Source organism: Ammodytes marinus (genome assembly GCF_949987685.1).
Source record: "Ammodytes marinus genome assembly, chromosome: 2".
Classification (NCBI taxonomy): Eukaryota; Metazoa; Chordata; class Actinopteri; order Uranoscopiformes; family Ammodytidae; genus Ammodytes; species Ammodytes marinus.
Genome location: NC_137231.1, coordinates 4,147,252 through 4,167,664, shown reverse-complemented (window position 1 = coordinate 4,167,664; position 20,413 = coordinate 4,147,252). Strand labels below are relative to the sequence as shown.

General features: G+C 40.3%; 1 protein-coding gene across 1 annotated transcript in view; it reads right to left on the bottom strand.

The window, feature by feature from the left end:
- Positions 1 to 20,413, bottom strand: part of loxl2b (lysyl oxidase-like 2b) — a 48,229-nt gene that overhangs the window by 3,834 nt on the left and 23,982 nt on the right. The window contains exons 5-13 of the mRNA XM_080041442.1: positions 18,835 to 19,051; positions 13,686 to 13,869; positions 9,743 to 9,894; positions 8,886 to 9,053; positions 3,856 to 4,021; positions 2,608 to 2,848; positions 1,305 to 1,420; positions 620 to 756; positions 160 to 271 (exon numbers count right to left, since the gene is read on the bottom strand). Coding sequence (XP_079897568.1) covers positions 160 to 271; positions 620 to 756; positions 1,305 to 1,420; positions 2,608 to 2,848; positions 3,856 to 4,021; positions 8,886 to 9,053; positions 9,743 to 9,894; positions 13,686 to 13,869; positions 18,835 to 19,051 — 1,493 coding nt within the window. The remainder of the gene's footprint in view (positions 1 to 159; positions 272 to 619; positions 757 to 1,304; positions 1,421 to 2,607; positions 2,849 to 3,855; positions 4,022 to 8,885; positions 9,054 to 9,742; positions 9,895 to 13,685; positions 13,870 to 18,834; positions 19,052 to 20,413) is intronic.

Below are 20,413 nucleotides of genomic sequence, written 5' to 3'. Positions count from 1 at the left end.
CATACGCTCACCAGCCACTTTATTAGGTGCACCGGTTCAATTTCTTATTAACACATGCAGTATAACTTATCAACCAATCACATGGCAGCAACTCAATGCATGGAGGCATGTAGATCTGGACAGGACAACTTGTTGAATGTTAAACTTCTGAGGTCTTACCATTATGGCAGCTGTACATCCACACGCGATGGCCATCGTATCGACATCTGCATTTCACGATGTTATTGCTGTAGTCTGACTCGGGCACTTCAAAGTTTGGGTTGATTACTATCTGTGAGGTGGACAACGAGAAACAAGTTGTGGATTGCAGTGAAAGGAAAGTACCAATGGCTGCAATGCGAAGATAATTGAAAATAATATATATATACAGCTTCTGAAAAAATTAAGAGACCACTCCAAATATCCAGTGTCTCTCGTTTTACTCTTTAGAGGCACCTGTTTGAGTAAAATGAACAACATTTTTATAATATAAACTACTGACAACATGTCTACCAAAATATTTTCATTTAGAGTATTTTCTGTAATGTAGAGATGAATATTTAAGAAAAAATTGTCTCTTAATTTCTTTCCAGAGCTGTATATATATATAAAAAAAGCGACGCAACTTGGCAAACATTACCTGGAAAATGTAATCTCCGGGTTTGAGCTCAGTTATGTCGACCCACTGGCAGTCAATGTCGTGTCTGTATGTGTCCCAGCAGCCCACGGTGATTCCCTGCTCTCCAAAGTTGGCGCATTCATACCTCTTGTCAATACCTGCCATAAGACATTACTGAATGAGAAACAAGTTTGCCAACAACACAGAAAACATTCATCTCCTAGTGACCACTCTTACGGTTCAAAACAGTCATTCAATGTTGTTAATGTTAAAATAAAAAATATTGATTGATGCAGCTTTAAAGCTGTATTGCGTAACTTGGAGTTGCGCATGGATTTGAATCCTTCTGCTGTACGTCCAGGGTTTTTCCGTAGCAGTAGAATCAACCTGAAACATTTCTTGGGCTCTTCTTGAGATATTTTTTAGCTCCTGCGCCAGTGGCGGGGGGGGGGGGGTGAAAACACCAGTTTGTAAACGCTGATATACTGAGTCATACAGAGAGAGTTTTGAGGAGCTGATAGGCTTAATCAACTTTGTGTCAACTCATATGGAAATGGCTTGAACGTAACCGGCATCTATTTTAGATGAAAAAGTTACGCACTATAGCTTTAAGAGCCCATTATTGGCTGTTTTTGCCACATTTCTTAAAAAAGTCCATTTTATTCCCATGCTGATACTGAAGCAGGAGTCTCACTGTGCCTCTCACCTTCGTCACACTCTGAGTCCTCCAGGCAGAAACTGGCTTTGTGTCCCTCGGCCACCTTGGTCCCATTGAGGCTGAACAGGTCATAGTGTGTAAACACCTCCATGCTGTGATAGTGCCTACACACACACACACACACACACACACACACACACACACACACACACACACACACACAGGCACACACACACACACACAAGACAGAAATTGAGTTTGAATGAAGCTAATCAGGCTGCAAAATGTCGCACAAAAGCAGAAGAATGGCACTTCTAGCTATTGTGTCGCAGCTCTAGTCTCTGTTGAAAAAGGTGGCCCGATGCTCTCTACATTCAGAAAAGAGAAATGAGCAGCTTTGAATCTGCACTATCTCTTTACAACTGCCGACGCTTGGCCTTAAACACATCGCCAAGTTCTTTCAGTCCAAGGTAGCTGTGTGAAGTTGCCAACACTGAACTTGGTCCTTCAGCCAAAACAAGAAAGCACAAAAACTGTGGGACTTTTTGTTGCTGCACTATGTACCTTAGCTTTATAGCACACAATTACAGGGCAGCAGAACCTATAGAAAAAGGACATTAGACAATGGTGGGGGCTGAGCCATCTGTCTTTCTCTCCTGATTTGAGTTTAATTTCAGATGTCATTTCTTCTCAGCCATTACATTTTGTTCTTTAATCATGTGGCGTAAAAATAACGTCTCGCGTCATTGAGTCCAAACTACAGAGAATTAGTAGTAAAAAAGTTGCTTACAAAGAATGTTATTCGTGTGATGTTTGATTACATTGTGAGTGATGGTTGTGGAATATGCAGCGTAGTCTGTGATTAAAGAAAGCCAGTGGGTGATAAATGTCAATCATATTTAAAGATATAAAATCCGAAACAACTCTCATTCCCCTCAGGGCATGAATGGAATTCAATGCGTTCATTCATATATGAAAGGGGGAGCAAACATTTACCCTTTGAATGCCATTATGGATTTTTTTTTATTTTTATAGCTAAGACATTATTTAAATACCTTTAACTTTCCCTTTCCCGGCAAGTATTTAATTAAAATAATTATGTATGAAAATAAAATGTGGTGTTACTACACAACCTAGCGCTCTCCAGAATCGCTGACTCCACCCTTAACGGTTATATATATATTTTTTATTGGCAAGTCGAATATAGAAACACATAGTAAACTTAACAAAACAAATGTACAACAGGGATAAAAAACAAATACAATACAAATAAAATATAGAGAACATTTTAATAGAGCCAATGAGTATATAATAGTATTAACAGAGTTAATTTGCACTGTGGGACACCCACCTGTGACAGTCGTGCCACACCCAGGAGTGTCTGCCTGCTTTGGGCCTGAAGTCAGACTGTCCGTTGTTGTGGATCTGGGAGGAGAAGCGCAGCAGGCGGCGGTAGGAGTTGGCTGGCATCGAGCTGGAGCCCGAGGACAGACAGTTCTCCTCGTAGGCACACTGCAGCAGGAACATGGGCCGGTCCTCCATGTACGTGGTCTGTTCTACCACCTGGGGGTTCAGCACCAGGTCAGGGGCCGCTACAGACACAGGCACACAAGGTAGAGGGAGCTTTAGAAACAATGGAGAAATGGCTCTCTCTCTCACTGGAAAAAGAAAAACTACAGGGAAGATCGGGCACAAATGGAGTAAATGAGTGGCTCTCTGTTTCAGGCTGCAGGAGGGATGTTTGGGTTGATGTTCCATTTTGGATTGGAATTATTTGCGCAATAAAAACAACAATAACAAAAACATAGGCAACACAAATATAACATGTAAATACAACATACAAATGAAAAGAGAGACATTGTGTAGGTGAGATGTAACTAACTCTAGAGGCTTGTAAAGGAGATCTCACCTCAACGTTATGCACAGGTTTCTATGAGGCAGTGCTTATCCATGGGCAGAAATTATTTCATTTGGATAATTAAAAAGTCAATGTGCAGAGCAAAGGAGCTAAAGGCATTCAGTGTGTGGACGTGTGAACCGGCTAATTGAATGGCAAAGGCCCCCAGTCAAAGTATAATTAAGAGTGGGAATATCAATTACTTCTGTGCTTCTCTATTCAAAGGAGTGGACACATTTCATTGGTGAGACATTGTAGAATCTCAGTGCACGCATTTTCGGCAGCTACCTCTCAAAACACCAGGAATGTGCAAATACGTATAGGAGCCCCTTCACTTGTGCCCCAAGAATCCAAAAGTGATAAGTTTAGTAGATGGTCCAACATTTTTTTTTTTTAAATTATAAAACAAGTCAAACAAATACTGAATATTAATGTTTAAAAAAGAAATGTAGTACATCAAAAGGACTTGGTTGTAAGTTCCTCATTATTATTATTATTATTATTATTATTATTATTATTATTATTATTATTATTATTATTATTATTATTATTATTATTATTATTATTATTATTATATATTTATTATCTTCTTTTCTTTTCTTTTTTTTGCTTGAGCCCCTACCCCCCAACATGTCTGTGCACCTCCCTTGTAAAAAGCAGTCACAACCACCACTAGCAGCAGTGTGAATGTGTGTGTCTTACTCTCGGAGCAGGAGACCCCCGCTCCGTTGCGTCCCCCTCCCTTAGAGCAGCTGAGGTGGGGCCCGTGGTGCAGACAGTGGGACAGAGACATCTCAGTACCGGAGCAGCGCACGCCACTCATGGCCACCGCGTCAGCACTCACCTCCCCGGGCCAATACCACGTCTCCTGTTGCAGAGAAAAACACACACACATGGAGCTATGGTTCACAAGCTGACTTCCACAAGCAGAACACATCTGGTATAATGTATAATGCGTGTAATAGTGTGTATACAGTAGAACTGATTCCTATGGAAGCACTCAAGACAAACATATGCATGAGTATGCACTTAAAACAAAGACAATTTGGTTTTGAATATGATGTCACTTCCTGCCTTTGTCCTATTATAATCCCTGCGTTCCAATCCCCATACTTCCCTACTATTTAGTATGTCGGAAGAAGATTTAGGATGTCCCAATACATGCTCATCAATTGTAGTATGCTGAAAATACATAAATGCCCCACTAACTCCAATAGCATTTTGGAGTATTCGTCTTTATTCTTGACATTTCTCAACATAATGAAAAAAAAAAATTCCTTATCTGATTTTTTTCTCTCCTGTGGCCCTAGAACTCATCTGTACTTTAGTATGTAGTGTAGTAAAAAGAAAAAGTATGTGATTTGGAACGCATAGATACGTTTGTATCTCACTAATGGTCAGTCAGTCTGAAGAAAGAAAGGCCTGTGTGATGCAACGCGTTGGTGCGTATTTTATTGTACTTTTTGCTCTGTATTACCCGTATCAATTAAGGCTTTTTAACTTTTTCTTCAACAAAAGTGCCTTGGTGTTGACACTGTTCTACTGATACTATTAGATCACCCCTGCACCAAGAAGCACCTTGTTGATATCTTGTGTTCACCCACTACCAAAACGCATCGCTCCTTTTCTCTGCCTATGTGCATCAGTATGTTTAATATTTAAAAAAATATATATGTAGGCCTACTATGACCATTCATTTTGATTCACTTCAGAAATGATAAAGTACCTCATCTACCACAGCTAGACTATTATGTTTTTACTAATATTTTAAAATACGGGAGGATTTCCATTTACGGTTAGCAAAAGGTTATGATAAACACATTAACCGTGCATTTTGGCTTATCATTACTTTGATTTGATTTCAATATTACCAATCATTTTTCCAGCAGTGTAAGAATTTAAAATAGTTTAAGTATTTTACCAAACATATTAAGAAGCAATACCTCCATATTTACTCTAGCACAAGCGCATAAGAATGAGCAGTAGTAACAAAAGTAAATGTCCTATCGTGTAAGTTGTAAATAAGGTGAAAGTATGTTGAACAAAATAGTAGTTGTCACATGTATGTAGAGAAATGAAGAAATGCCTCTGAAATGTAGACAGAGAAGACAAGAAAAATGCTAAATGAAGTGCTAAAACACCCATTCATAGATATAATACATTACAGTAACCTCTCACTGGCATGGGTCAAACTTAAAGGTGAAGTAAGCGATTTATTTATGTTAATAAACGTGTTAAATCGCTCTATATTCATACAGTGATCACTTATATAGTGTGCCGAAACTGATATCCAATCAGAAGAGAGAATGCTTAAAACCGATACGCGCGGTGCGACAGTTGGGTGAATGTTTATGCGCCTACAATGGCGGAGCAGGTAAAAATCCTTCCCAATGTCAGTTTTGATGGTTTTTATCATGTTTTATCACACTTATGGATCTGCGATGATGCTAGATAACTCGCTGCTTGACAACCGCAGTGCATTAATGTGGTGACGTAGGAACTGCGTCAGTGACAGGAAGTTAAAGGAATACTTCACCCATAACGAACCAGCATTCTATCATTATAAAATAACTATTATAATAAATATAATGAATGAGGTTTTTCTTCCCTCAGTCTTCCCTTAGTCTTCCCTTGGCCCAGCTGTCCTGTTAATCCTAACCCTTACTGTGATGTCACAAGAAGGAAAATGTAGGGTTAGACAGTGAGACCATAAAACACTCTTTCTGCCTTTTCTCAGGCTAAGATGATCCAATTTCAATTTTCTCTGCACATTTATACTAAATAGGATCTCCGAGTTCAATACACCTTTATATTCCAACGGTGAAGTAGGCCTTTAACTAAACTGACCATTCCGCCTACTTCACCTTTAAGAGTAGTAGAGAGGCAGACCATGGTCTTTATTCTGCTTAGGAGGACTGCTTTAAAATGATTTCAAAGCAGTCCTCCTAGCTTTTATCCATCCAATAGTAATGGATAGCTTTTAGACGTCACAATTTTTTCCAGGAAGCCAAATTGAAAATAAAACTCCTTCAAAACAGTCTGAGAATAAAGACAAGCTTGCTGTTTACAAATTAAATATGTCACTGTGTGTGCCAGGCATCCATTTGGTCACCCCGTATAGAGGAAAGCAATGGAACTTTTCAAATAAATACATTTTGAAGAACTGTTGGTGATTCTCCTTACCGACCACTAGAGGGCACACCCGATCTATTATAGAATGTTGATGACGTGTTGAACTCATCCACCATATCAAACAGATGACCATGATTGGGATTATTATTTAACTGTGTTGCACATTTTATTTTCCATGTGATTGACGAGATGTATGACAAAAATAAACATTTGAAATTCAATGTTTAAAAAAAAGCACAATACACAATACTGCCAACATGATAACAATGACTATTCATTGTAGTGTGCTTCTCTATATACCATCATACATCTGAAGACTTTTCCGTTATCCTTTTAACCTGTCATTTATTTTAAATTAGTTTTTATTTCTATACATTTTTTACTTGTTTTTTGTATTGTCTGTTAAATGCAATCAGTGTATGAGAAATACTATGGTTGCGTTCCGAATCGCATACTCTTTCTTTTTTCTATTCTACATACTACATCCGACGATAAAAATAATCTAGTTAGGATGCAGTAGGCATACTATTGGGACATACTTTACTCTCTTATTTCATCAGAATCACCCAAATAGGATGCAGTTTTCAACACTAACAATCTTGACCGCATGAAGTAGGACATCCGGGTACTTCTAACCATCCTAAGTCTGGCCACAAGAATCGGGACATCCTAAATCTTTTTTCTACATACTATATAGTAGAAAGTATGCAATTCGGAACGCAACCAATGTTTCTAGGGATGCGAGATTGAAGAAAACACATATTTAAACTGCAATCAGTGCAGGAGAAATACAATTTGTCTGGCTGTATTTGTTCTTTGTTTTTATTATCTCTTAAATGCAATTTCCAACGTCTAATCTTGATGTATTGTATGCCCCTGTAAAGCACTTTGAATGGCCTTGTGTCCGAATTGTGCTATAGATATAAACTTGCTAGCCTTGCCTTACCTTTTGATCGGTTGCAAAAATCAACTAAACAGAGCATACAAAGAGCTACTTTGGAAAATGATGATGTTGGTGATACTGTTATAGTGATATATGTCAATAATGGAAAATGTACTACTTCATTCCATTTTCATTTTGTCCCGTCATGTCATACAGGTACAAAACGTCTCTCAGAACTTAGTCCAGTACATTTCTAACCCTAACCCTAACCCTAACCCTAACCCTAACCCTAACCCTAACCTGGATGCTTGGTTTTCCTAAATTGCTTGCATATATTTGACAACCTGCTCTGCCAACACCATTTTTACAGCAGCTGGGACTTATTGATGTATTTTTCTGTGCAGTATTATTAAGCAAAATCAATGTTTCTTTCATAACTTTCACAGACAGGACAGTAGCCTTTAAAGCTTTAATAAACCTGGATGGTGGGAAGGATTTCAATGATCTCACAGACGACACAGAAAACTGTCTGCAAACACCTTACTGTGTTTAGCCAGTGACTTAGTCCAGTATGCTGGTTGTGTGTCAATAATAACCTGTCCTTTACCCACTAAAAGATGGCAAGCATTCTAGACCGTAGCAGAAGAAACTTCTCTTTTTTAGTATTTAGACAGTGATGTGGCAGATTGAGTTTTACAATGCTTCCTCTGCTGTATTACACACAGTTGTTCTAGAAACTTGGAGGAGTTGCGTTGTCTTTGGCTTGCTCAGTGTAGAGGCATTTAAGTGGAGCTGGCAGTAATAGCAGTCAGGATGGAGAGCAGCTCTCACATCTCTCTACTGGCTCCTCAATACCAGATGGACCAAGCCAGTCCAGTCGGAACACAGGGACAAGCTTCACTGTTTATGTCTCTTTGTGTATTTATTTGAACTCAAACAGTAGCAGTCACTGGACAAAATGTCCTGGATAATACATTAAAAAACCCAGGACTCTCCCGGCAGAAGCACTTGCAATGTCTAGTGTTCATGGACCGGGGAGAACATTAAACACCAATTATTCAAGTTATTCTTCAGATGTTTACTTTAAGGGCCCACTCACACTGGGCATTCGTACCGTGACCAAGCATGAATGAAGGCTAAAGTCTAGTTTGTTTGACCAGTGCTCCGTACCGTACTCAAGCAAGGCACACTTCCTTGGCTCTGGCCCGGTTGGAAGAGGTGTGCTTGGTTGCGCGGTACAGATGCTAACGTACGAACAAGAGCATGCGCATGGACGGTGATCCTGTCGTACAAATTGATATGACACTGTTCCCAGCAACCCAATACGTCCATGAGCGCAACAGACATTTAAGAGGATGTTGCCCAAGGGTTTTCCGTTGGTTTGATGTCTTGATTTCATTTCATTTGACCTGTATTTCTACTTGAGACATCATTGAGGAGTGACCCTCATTTACAACGATGTCGAATCAAACAAATGCAAAGCAAAAACAAACAACAACACAAACACACTGTACAATGCTAATACATGAAATACAATACAAGCTGATGAAAAGCCAAAACAATTGAAGCATTTAGACGGCGTTGTAGAATGTGGCTGTAATTTAAAATGAAACGGTGTGTGTGGAATGTGGAAGTAATGATAATAGAGTGGATTTATATAGCGCTTTTCTCGCACTCAAATCGCTTTTACAGGTATACAGCTATCATTCATTCATACCTGGAAAGCGTTGCTGGCAAAGCCCAGGCCCAGCTGTCTGCAGACCACCATGGCCTCCATCACCCCCCAGCCCTCGCTGCACACCGTGCCCCACACCAGAGAGCCGTTCCTCTCCACCAGGACCTCCACACGCCCCTCGTGGGGGTTGCGGCCTCCACTCAGACGCAGCTATGGGACATGACAAAACACACAACAACAGAGACAATGAGTCAACTAACGGTTCCACACGTTTACTTCTGGGTGAATCAGTGATGTCTGAGATGACGACATGAGGTTAGCATGTCCTGTTTTAGCTCGTGTTTAGCTCGTCCTTTCCAAATGATTTGTGTTCTGTGGATATTAATGCCTGAGATAAGAAATCAAAGAACTCAATAACAATGTCTTTGAATTGTTAAACATATAGATATTGCCAATCAGAACAACAGTATTAATTGCGTTGTGATCCTGAAAGGCCCACATTATATTAAAAGGGGATCAGTCTTATTTTCTTTCATTTACTTGCTTTTCTAATACTTTATTCCTTGCAATACGATTCATTATTACGGATCTGAACTTAGTTAGATTAGATTTTAAAAATGTATGTATACATGTTTGTATGTATATGTGTGTCATATGTTATCTTTATTGTAAATTAAAAAATACATTTAACAAAGGCCCAATCAAGTATTTCATGGTTTTGTTCAGACATTCAAACAAAATGCATAATATAGTCAGATACTATGCATTTTTTTTTAAAGTAAAGATTTGGGCATGTGAATTGAAAGTGCCTTTCCTGTATGGAGGACAAAAAAACCAGGTCCATAATGCATTGCGGTAATGTTTGTCAGTGAGGTGGTTCAAACTAATGTGAGGCTCACCGACTCCTGGAAGCCCATGGCGGGGACGTTACACCTGACGGCTGCATCCTCCTCGTGGCTGCAGCCTATAGACTCCTTGTTGAAGGAACACTCTGTGATGGATTTCTCAAAGCCAGAGCACTCAACCTCGTTCATATGGACCGGACCCATTCCTGCACAAATACACACAGAAATACAACTGATCGCAAAAGGACGCTTAGGATTTTGCACGTCACAGAGCAACAACATTTTGTCTACAGTTACACCCCGCCAAGAAACATAAAAAGACAGTGACCAATAACATGGGGGGACAGGGGGAGAAACTGATGGGTCGTCTAGCATGTGCTTCGCCCCTTATGGATAGGAAAAGGAAAACAAAAGGGAAAACGGGGGAAAAAGGCAATTCCCAAACTAGGCTCAACTAGGGTGGGGCGCAGTGTGGGATTAGGAAAAAAACACCTCAGCACAGTAAGAAACATAATAAAACATCACAGGCAAAAAATTCGTAGACTTGCACATTTGGGAGGGGAGGGGGGGAAGGGTGTCGGGGAGGGGAGGTGTCACAGCTTCCGGTGATATGGACCCGACCCATACCTGGACTAATACAAACAGAAATACAACTGATCGCAAAAGGATGTTTAGGATTATTATTTTTTTTTCTTCCTTTGTCACTGAAACTAATTATTTCCCCCATTTCATTTACAAACACAGCTCTGGTGTCATATCTATAAACTTTGAAGAAGTAGTAGTAGAAAATACACTTATTTGCGATGAGCATCTTTTTTTAAAGTCACTCGGGTGATAATATATTTACTATTATCCAGATTTTGGAAATTCAACTACAATTAAAGGTGGAGTCAGCGATTCTGGAGATTGCTTGTTGTCAAAATCAATGAGCATCTCCACCACGACCTGCCTGTCTGCACTGTGTGAGCTGAACAAAAAATCTGGTGTTAATACACCATACACAGCCTATGCTCTGTAAATGCGTTTGTAAACAAAGGGGGGCCCACCGTAGCTAGCAACATGCATGTTTAGCCCACACACAGGTTGTGAGGGGATATTCACTGATTTTGACCATAAGTGATTTGACAACAAGTGTTGTCCAGAAAATTATAGTGGCAATCCGTACCATATGCTATAAAAACTTCACACCATCCTCACACAAATCAACTGTCTTACTGCCACACACATCTCTCTCACACACATTCTCTAAAATGATAACCCCCTTCTGATATAAGTCGTTAAAGTTTCTTCTCACATTCACCTCACACTAACCGCTTAGGATCAAATAACTCATTTGGACCTCCTCAATTCCAAGACATTAAATGATTTACTGTTTACTACCCTGTGCTACCACCAGCTGAGTGTTTTTCTTTCTTCTTTTCCCTCTGAGTTTTGTTTTTCTCCACTGATGAGAAATCATGATGGAAAGATACATTTGGAAAAGTAACTTTGCCTCCGTCCGTTTCATCATTTTCCATGTCTAATGTTTCTGGAATGTGCACTGCAGCAATGTACAGCATGTCCCTGTTTATGAAAAGGCTTCTCTTTTCCCCCCAAATATTAGTTCTCCCATAGGAAACACCCATATGTTTCCATAGTGTTTCCTCATAATTACACAGGGCAAATATCAGCTGACTGTGTTCATTTGGAAGTGGGGGAGAGTTTGTGTGTGTGTGTGAGGGTGCGGGGGGGTACACATCTCCTCAGTGGATGCAAGGATGCCCTGTGCCTTTGTACATCCCAAAACCTAACGCGGTTAACAAATTAAAGGGTAATTGCGGTTTATTATTGTTTTAGTTCACTGCTCTTATCAACCTTGTTTACAGCAGAAGACATCTGTTTCAAAATCTCCTAAAAAGCATATACTCTACTCTCTGTTCCTTGGTTGAACAGGGCTAAGAGGAGAGTGAGTAGTGGAATTACATTTGTCAATAGAAGTACATAGAATAAATAACTAAATACTTCTTCACCTCATCACTTGGGCAGTCACTTTGGTACATTTTTCCACCACTAGATTCTGCCAAAAATACTCCTTCATAAGACACTGTACCTTTATTTCAGTACATGTATCATGTTGGTAACACATAACCATAACACATGTATAAGGCTGTTGTGTCAATGTGGCTTTCACAGCTTGATACACTATCACCAATTGTCAAAAAAAGAAAAAAGAAAGAACGCACAATATGTTGTTTAATATTTTGGAATATCTAACATATAAGAGCTGAATAATGCATTGATTTCAAATCAAAAATCACGATTTGAAAGGGTATGACGAGCAAATCGCAGAGGCTATATTTTTAGTGACTACAAACTACTGTTTCAGAGTGGTTTGCCTGTTACTCCTTAAGAAAAAGGCTCAGTTACTAAGCGCATAGCGTACCAAAGACATGGTGCATTGATACTGTGACACAGTGAGGATTCAACTGAAGCTTCACTTTGGGGAAAATTATTATTGCAAATCGCATCCCAATATCTGACCAGAAAAAATCGCCATCTGATACTTTTACCCCAAATGGTTGAGCCCTAGTAGCTAGTGATCAATACAGTCCAAACATTGGGCCACATTCATTGTCCCAGCCCCTGAACAGAAGGTATAATGGGCTTAGAGGTTCAAGTTTCACTCCAGTTCTCCACAGGCTCTGTTTGACTGTCCAGCTGAGCCAGGCCTGCCTCCACTATTTCTTTCACATTGCAGTTGCACACAGCAACTTCAAAACAAAAAAGAAAAAGAAAAAATGGATTCCCATCCTCAATTGAACTGAACCTGTCCCACCGTGCTAAATCTCTTTTACCATCCATGCTCGCCAGTTCATGATATTGTGCTCTGTGGCACACTTTGGGGTGGCATGAGGAGAGAGCTTTAAAGCATAGAATTACTGCCTGCAGTGTTTGGGGATGTGTGTGGTTTTGTTACACAGTCAGTCACAAGCTCTCATCCTGTTGCCATTGTAGAGCAATACACATGGATGGGTGTTCCAACAATAAAGACAGTCATCCTGAGCTCATTGGCATGGGACCCTGCCAGGTCTACTGTGTACTTAGTCTAGGACTGTTTTATAGGCATTAGTGTATGTGGCCTCACCATCACTTTATTGATGCTTTTCCCATTGGTGGAATCACACAGCTGAGAGAGCACAGAGGAAGATGGAGGGAGAAAGCAGCATTCTATCTTAGCTATAGGCTTGTTTTTATGATGAAGTGTCATCCTAAAGCTCCCTGGAAAATCCTTCAAATGTACTGTAAGTTCTTAAGAAAATAAGATGTATATGCAGTTTATTTCAATGTTGCAAACCCTGCTTCTACTTTAAAGCATGAGTAACACTAATCTAATGTGTAATAGTGGAACAGTCACTTTTACTTGTAGTACAAAGGAAAGTACATTTTTCCCTGATTATACTTAGATAGTTTCACTTTTTACAATTTCAGATTTGTACTCTGGCATCTGTGAGCATTATACATTCCATTCATTTTAAAATCAGATGCTTTTTTACTTTTACTCAAGTGGTAACAGGTGACTTGTAACGGGTCATGTTTCTACTAAGGCATCTCTACTCTTACTCAACAATTTTTTTTTAGCTACTCTTTCAATTCAAATCACTTTATTCATCCCCGAGGGGCAATTTAAAGGGGACACATGACAGTAGCTTAAAAACACAAGACACAATCAACAAACATAATCAGCGCACACACTGTAAGATCAGCAACACACACATCACACTCACACACATTACACAATCACAATCAAGCGGCACACACATTTGCGACCACAACATTTAACACGCAAGTAATGAATTAATGATTTATAAAGTGCTTTGGGAGGGGCTTGAATTATGAAGTGCATGTTTGCTCTTCAAACAACCACTGCAAAAGCCCCCACCATCTCAATGTGCAGCAAGGAACATACTGTATATATATATAAAAAACACATCGATGACAATCTAACAATGAGCGGTACCTTGACCCAGCCGGCCTCCAGACAGGGCTTCTATGGCCGTGCCGAAGCCCAGCTCTCGACACACCACGGTGGCAGACTGCAGGTTCCAGTTGTCGTCACAGATGGTTCCCCACTCCCCGCTCTTCATCACCTCCACCCGGCCCTCGCCCACGATGGTCCCCCCGCGCAGACGCACCAACGCTTGCTGTAAGAGGGAAGGAAAAGAGAGAGTTATGGAAACCAAAGACACCCACTGCTAAATTTTTTAATTTTTTCACCATATAAATAGATTATTCAGTTTTTTTTCAACTACAAAAAAATTTGACTCAGCTGAAAGTTTGGAATCTTTTCCACTGGTCGGCTGTGTGTTTACAAAGCGTGCTGTTAAATGTTTATTAATGTTAGCGTGTTTGATTTGACCAGTAAACAGTTTACCAGTAGCACCGTTTTAATGTGTGGTACTCCTACTTGTATTCACAAGAAGTCAAGCCCAGATGTCTTAATGTGTGGCCTTTATAATACATCAATGCTCCAGCTGTATACATCATCCAACATTCTGTAGTGCTGACGGGCCAAATTGTACAAGAGAAAATGATGTAACATTGCAAACACAGTTTTAATGTTGCAAATGTGTTGAAAAGGGTCCTCAGGTAACACATGTGTGGGTATTCTATTACATCCTATTTCAATATCAAAGTTTTCTCAGGGGTCATTTATTTTTTCTCCTCCTTTTCTTTCATTTATTAGTATATAGGAAAGACAAACCAAATATGATCTGAAAATAGTTTTGTGTTTAAAGGTGCAGTCAGCGATACGGTGTTAATACGGTGTTACGGTACACAGCCTAGGCTCTGTAAACTGGTATGTAAACAAAGGGCATGTTAGCAAGGGGGCCCAACCGGAGCTAGTTTTACAGAGCCTAGGCTGTGTATCAACGCTGGATTTTTTTTCAGAGCCTTTATTCGTCTATTCACAACCAGCTACCAGGTAGTTTGAACAGACAAGAACTGTCTTATGATGGCGAGTCTGTTACGATCCTGCCTGGGACTCAAGCCCTTTGTTGTGTTGTTCTCCCCTTTCCCTTGTCTGGTCTGATTGCGGGGTTGGAGTCAGGTGTGCAGGAGCCAGGCACCAGCATCCACAGCTGCCACCAATCTTCTAATCTACTGCTCTACTTATACCTGGTTCAACCTTCCAGACACGGCCAGATTGTAAACTCTGTTACCCAGTCAGTAACTCTCCAGCCACCTAGACCCTTTGTAGTTCCGCCTGCATTTAGCTTGCTGCTAATACTGTTCTTTTTGCCACAGTCTCCCAGCCTGACTCCTGCCACCAGCTCCAGCCCTCGTCAGCCAGCTCTCCCTCCCTGGACCCCCCCTGCCTGCCTGCTCTTGCCTGCCTCTGCTCGTCTCCCCGGATTCTCCCCTTGGCACTTCCCCCTGGAACCCCATGCCTGTCAGCCCACTCCGGAGCCCGGCCCAAAACCCCAGATTCCTTCTAAATAAACCCTCTTAAACTGGTACTGTCTCTGCGCCTGTGTCCTCCCTGTCCAGCCGTTACAGAGTCTCTGGTTTTAGGATCAAGTCATTCAGAGTCAAGTAGAAGTGAGCAGCTGTGTTGTCTCTTTTGAAACGTTTTTTAATATGTTTTTAATTTTGTCATTTCATATGTCATCTGTCCAGTGATTGTTTGGGGTGTGGGGTGGGTGGGGTTATAAATGTTTTGTATGTCTGTAAAAAAAAAATGTTAAATAAAAATCGTCTATGGAAAAAATAAAAGAAGTGAGCAGTGACCCTAGAGTTGGCACTCAGCTGTGGAACGTGACAGACATCATGCACGCTGGAACAGCTCATGTTAGAATGTGGACGGACTGAGTCACTGAGACACAGATTAATGTTGGTGCTGTAAAACACAGCTGGTATTTCCTTAGCTTGATTTGTAGCAGTGTCAGTGTGTTTGTTTCCAGACTGGTGAGTGACCCACTACAAAGCTTTAGACAAACAGACGGAGCCTTGGTTAATACTCTATGGCTGTGAGAACAACAAAAAGAAAAAGGCAGGAGGGAGTCAACAGATAATTACGAAAGGGTTTTTATGCCAAGAAAAAGTTTCTGTGTGACAAAAATACAAACTAAAAATCTGTGGCCGTATTCACAAAACATTTTATCTTAGCGCTAAGAGTACTCCTAAGGAACACTAAAAGTTCTTAGTAAGGAGTAATTTCTTAAAACCTATTCACAAAGCTGATAAGACCAACTTTTACTAAGGAATGGGAGGGACTCCTTAGCTAAGACTAGAGGGCGGTGTTGACCCTGTTGCTATGGATGATGTCATGTTCATACCTTCTATGCCCACAGTGATTGGCTGAGAGGGAATGAGAGCTAAGAGTGAATTTATAATAGAAACACTGTGGGAGATATCCATATTGTTTCGCTGTATTAAAGTAAAGAGTTTTTATATACAATTAATGACAAGTGACACTGATTTAACATGAAACCAAGATACTGCAGGGTTTCCCACACATTCTTTCACAATTAGCCTACAATAGCGCCACATAGGTCTATTCATTTTAAATTTTACAATGATTTGAATCGGAAAAAATATCCTCATTGAAGAGCTGCACGCCATGCACTCTCACTGTATTTCTCTCAACGGCGGACTATGCAGCAATAGTCAGACAACGACAAACCGGGAAATTCACCATTTAGAAACAACAGTCGGCGAAATCGTAAAGTGCATGCGGAAGGAAAAAGGAGAGACGCGCAACTATACAGTAGCAGACCTGTGGAACGGAGGAGATGCTGCGAAGCGCCACATATAGGCCTCTAGTAGGAAATTAAACCCAAACGTGACACCAACAGTAACTTTCAGTGCATCGTAAACCCAAAGCAACTGCAGGAAAAGGAACTTAATAAATATTCTATTATAACAATATAATAAATATAAATGTGTCTATACTTTCTAAATATAGCTTTACTAAGATCATTAACCCCTTACAGCTATCCAAAACACCATCAAATGACTGTCTGTGATTTACTCTTAGTGACTTAGGAGCCCTCTTGAGGACTCCTAGCTTTTCATAGATTTAGGAGCTAGTTTTAGCGCTAAAATGCTTTGTGAATTACACTTATTTAAAAAAGTTAGGAGTCCTAAAATTAGGAGTGAAACGCCCCTTATTTTTGAAAGTTACTCCTAAATCAGCACGTTAGGACCTACTCTTAGCCTTAAAATGTTTTGTGAATACGGCCCCAGGTCAATCAGTGTTGGTCAAGGTATTTTTTGCATATGTACAGAACATGTATTACTTTGCATTCAATCCCTACATGGCTCATAGTCATAGTCATGGGTCATAGTATAACACCCACATGTGAGTACTATATTTATACTATACATATAAATACTATCTATGGTGAGTACTGAACAGGCCATTCCATTGTTATTTAAATTGTGCACTTCTTACATTTTAGGATAGGCCAGGTTGTTAATCAAATAGTTGACACGAGTACAAAGGGTTTGTGATGAAGCAGAAGAAACTGTTCTAAAAATGTACCTTAAACTTAAAGGGGGCCACAAAGTAAGATGCACACTACTCTTTACAATAGCATGCTTTGGGTTTATCACATGACCGACATCCCTAGTCCAAAGTGTTTATTCAATGTACAGCTGGAGAACAGCTGCAGAAGTTGAGGAATGATCAAAAGGAGATGTCTGGATGTCTGAATAACACTGTGTCTTTAAAGGAATACTTCACCCATACGGAATCAGCGTTCTATCATTATAAAATAACTATTATAATATAATGAATGAGGTTTTTCTTCGCTCAGTCTTCCCTTAGTCTTCCCTTGGCCCAACTGTCCTGTTATTCCTGCCCCTTACAGTGATGTCACAGTAAGGAAACTGTAGGGTTAGACAGTGAGACCATACAACACTCTTTCTGCCTTTTCTCAGGCTAAGATGATCCGATTTCATTTTTTTTGCACATTTATACTAAATAGGATCTCCAAGTTCAATACACCTTCATATTCCAACCGGTGAAGTAGGCCTTTAATACATTCTTTATCTTATTCTACTTTTTATTTGATTGTTTTCCTATTGCACCGTGGGTCAGAGATAAACGTCATTTTGATTCTTATGTATGTCTCACATGTATCAGAATTTACAATAAAGTTTGACTTGACTAAATTCAATGCACAACGTTCTTATGAACACCCACAGAGATGAATAACACAAAGATATGTGGGTGCCCAGCCACATACGTTTGACATTTGTATTTGTGTTTGTGTCTCTGTGCATGTCTATCGGGGTGGGAGGGTTGGGTTCTTTTCATTTCCCTCCCTTGATTTTATTTGCTGTTTATCTATTTCTCTGCTGTTGTTTTTGATCTCTGTAACACACTTTGAGCTACTTTTGTATGAAAAGCGCGATATAAATAAAATGTATTGATTGATTGATTGATACGCTGCATTTATTTACATGTAAAAACAGCTGAAACTAGACACACCAACTAACACACATACTTATAAACACTAAAAGCCCCACATACATGTTGCACGCCTGAGATTGTTTTAACATTCATGTTAAGGTGTTCTGATGACCATATCTTGATTTTCCTCAAATGTATTTCTGCATTAAACACAAACTAAACTAAAAAAGTTATCAGCAACTAAAGTGTAAAATATATTAGAAATGCCTTCATGGTGCATTTCTTCTGACTGTATGAATCCAGTTCGAGGACATATGACTAGAATCTTATCTAACATTGGTGAAGATTCATGTTTTCCTTCCTCTGTCCCAACAGCTTTAACTACATCATGTCATCTTGTGAAGATAAATCACTGATGAGAAATGACCGAAGCATGCTCCAGCTGCATGCTCCCACAGTGACACTCACAGCCCTGACGTGTCTGTGTGTGTTGGCTGGGCTCTCACCAAAACATTTCACCAGGAGTCCTCCCTCTCCCTCTGTATGGGAGCCAGTCAACTCAAGTGAACCTCCTTTTGAGTTTATTGATGCCATATTATCCACAGATATATCACATTATCCATAGTAGATTCCTTATATCTCTATTCTTTAAAAAATATCTTTCTTGTCAGCCGATTGTCTTAAGGTCCTGAAATACCCAGTCACAAATCAAAAGTCTAACAGAGTGGTTTCCATGTGGACTTCCTACCTCTTGTCTGAAGGCCTTCCTGAAGCCGGTCATGGGCGTAGGGGAGAAGGCTCTGCCGGGCACGCAGCTCACGACCACAGGCAGCCCTCCAGCACAGCTCTCGTTGGCCTTGAGCGCTGAAGCCTGGCCCAGTTTACAGCTGGACAGGTGGGCTTCGTTGCCGGTGCAGTTCACAGAGTAGTCCCAGTATGTGGGCTTTCGTCGCCGGGCAAACATCCTAGAACACAAAATGAAGGAGGAAAGAAGGTCCATTAAGTGTTTGAGTGGTTATTGGTTTCCAGAGTCAAACACACAACTACCGTTTGCAGCAACAGGTTTTAAAGCTGCACTAAGGAACATTTCCATTATGCACAAAGGGGTCAAGTGGCCATTTGTATTATGTGAGATGCAGTGCCGCCCATAAAGGGGGGAGAAAGTCAAAAAACCGCTTTTGAACAAAAATATTCACGCAATCTCATTGTTACAAAACAAACATTTTATGCTGGAATAAAATATATCCTATTTCATACTTGAAAACCGAATACGTTGTTTGTTTCTCCCTCGTAGCCCTTGCTTGCAACGTCGCAAGGTCAAACAAACAGCCCGTTCTATCGCTGACCTAGCCTAGCTAACCTAGCCAACGTGAATGTGTCTTCTCAGCGAGGCCTCATAGTAATCTTAACATAATGTACTAAAGATATGTAGGATTAACATTTTTAAAACACCACCAAAAGCATTTTATTTTTTTGCTGTAGTGAAACAAAGCACCTCCTAAAGGGCCCAGTGCATGGCTCAGTAAATTGAACAGGTATTACCCTAATAGAAGCTCCGACTTTTTCGTTCCGTGTCCAAGGTTTTTCAGTGAAATTGATTGGACTTTTTTCCCAGGAGCCTTGCCATTTGTGTGGACGGGCCTGGTAAGATGGCTGCACAATAAATGATCTTCAGACCCTCAAAGTTCTACAGGGTCTTTAAGCATTGTTTCAGGTAATTGTCTTGGTTTCTTTCACGGTCTGCAACTTTAATGGTGGGTTCATTTGAATCCATCTCATCCTCATTTCCTTTGCTACAATTGCTGTTGAGGCAAATAAAATGTTCTAATAAACTAACTCGTAAACGTAGAGGAGCATTTCATCACTACAGAGGCATTTACTTCCCTCATGAGTCGGTGGAAATCAAGGTCACCAGATATACAGCTCACACACACACACACACACACACACACACACACACACACACACACACACACACACACACACACACACACACGAACACGCACACACACACAAACACACACACACGGTTTCTGGGTGCCTAAGCGAGAGTAGAGCTGACACGTAGATGGAAAGCTTTGCACTTTTTTCTTCTTTTTTAATTTCAGTAATGTAGCCTATACCCTGAAAGGTGAGTGCTTGAGAAAATGGGATTTTACTAACTCGCTTTAGGGCCCTCCACCAAAGGACTTGACCGTACACTTAGATTTCTGGATCTACACTGCCAGTGAAACACATTGAACGCCTGTGGGTCATCTAGCCACTAATACACTCATCCAGGTTTGATGTGAAATAATTAGACTTATCAGAATGTTTTATCTTCGCAC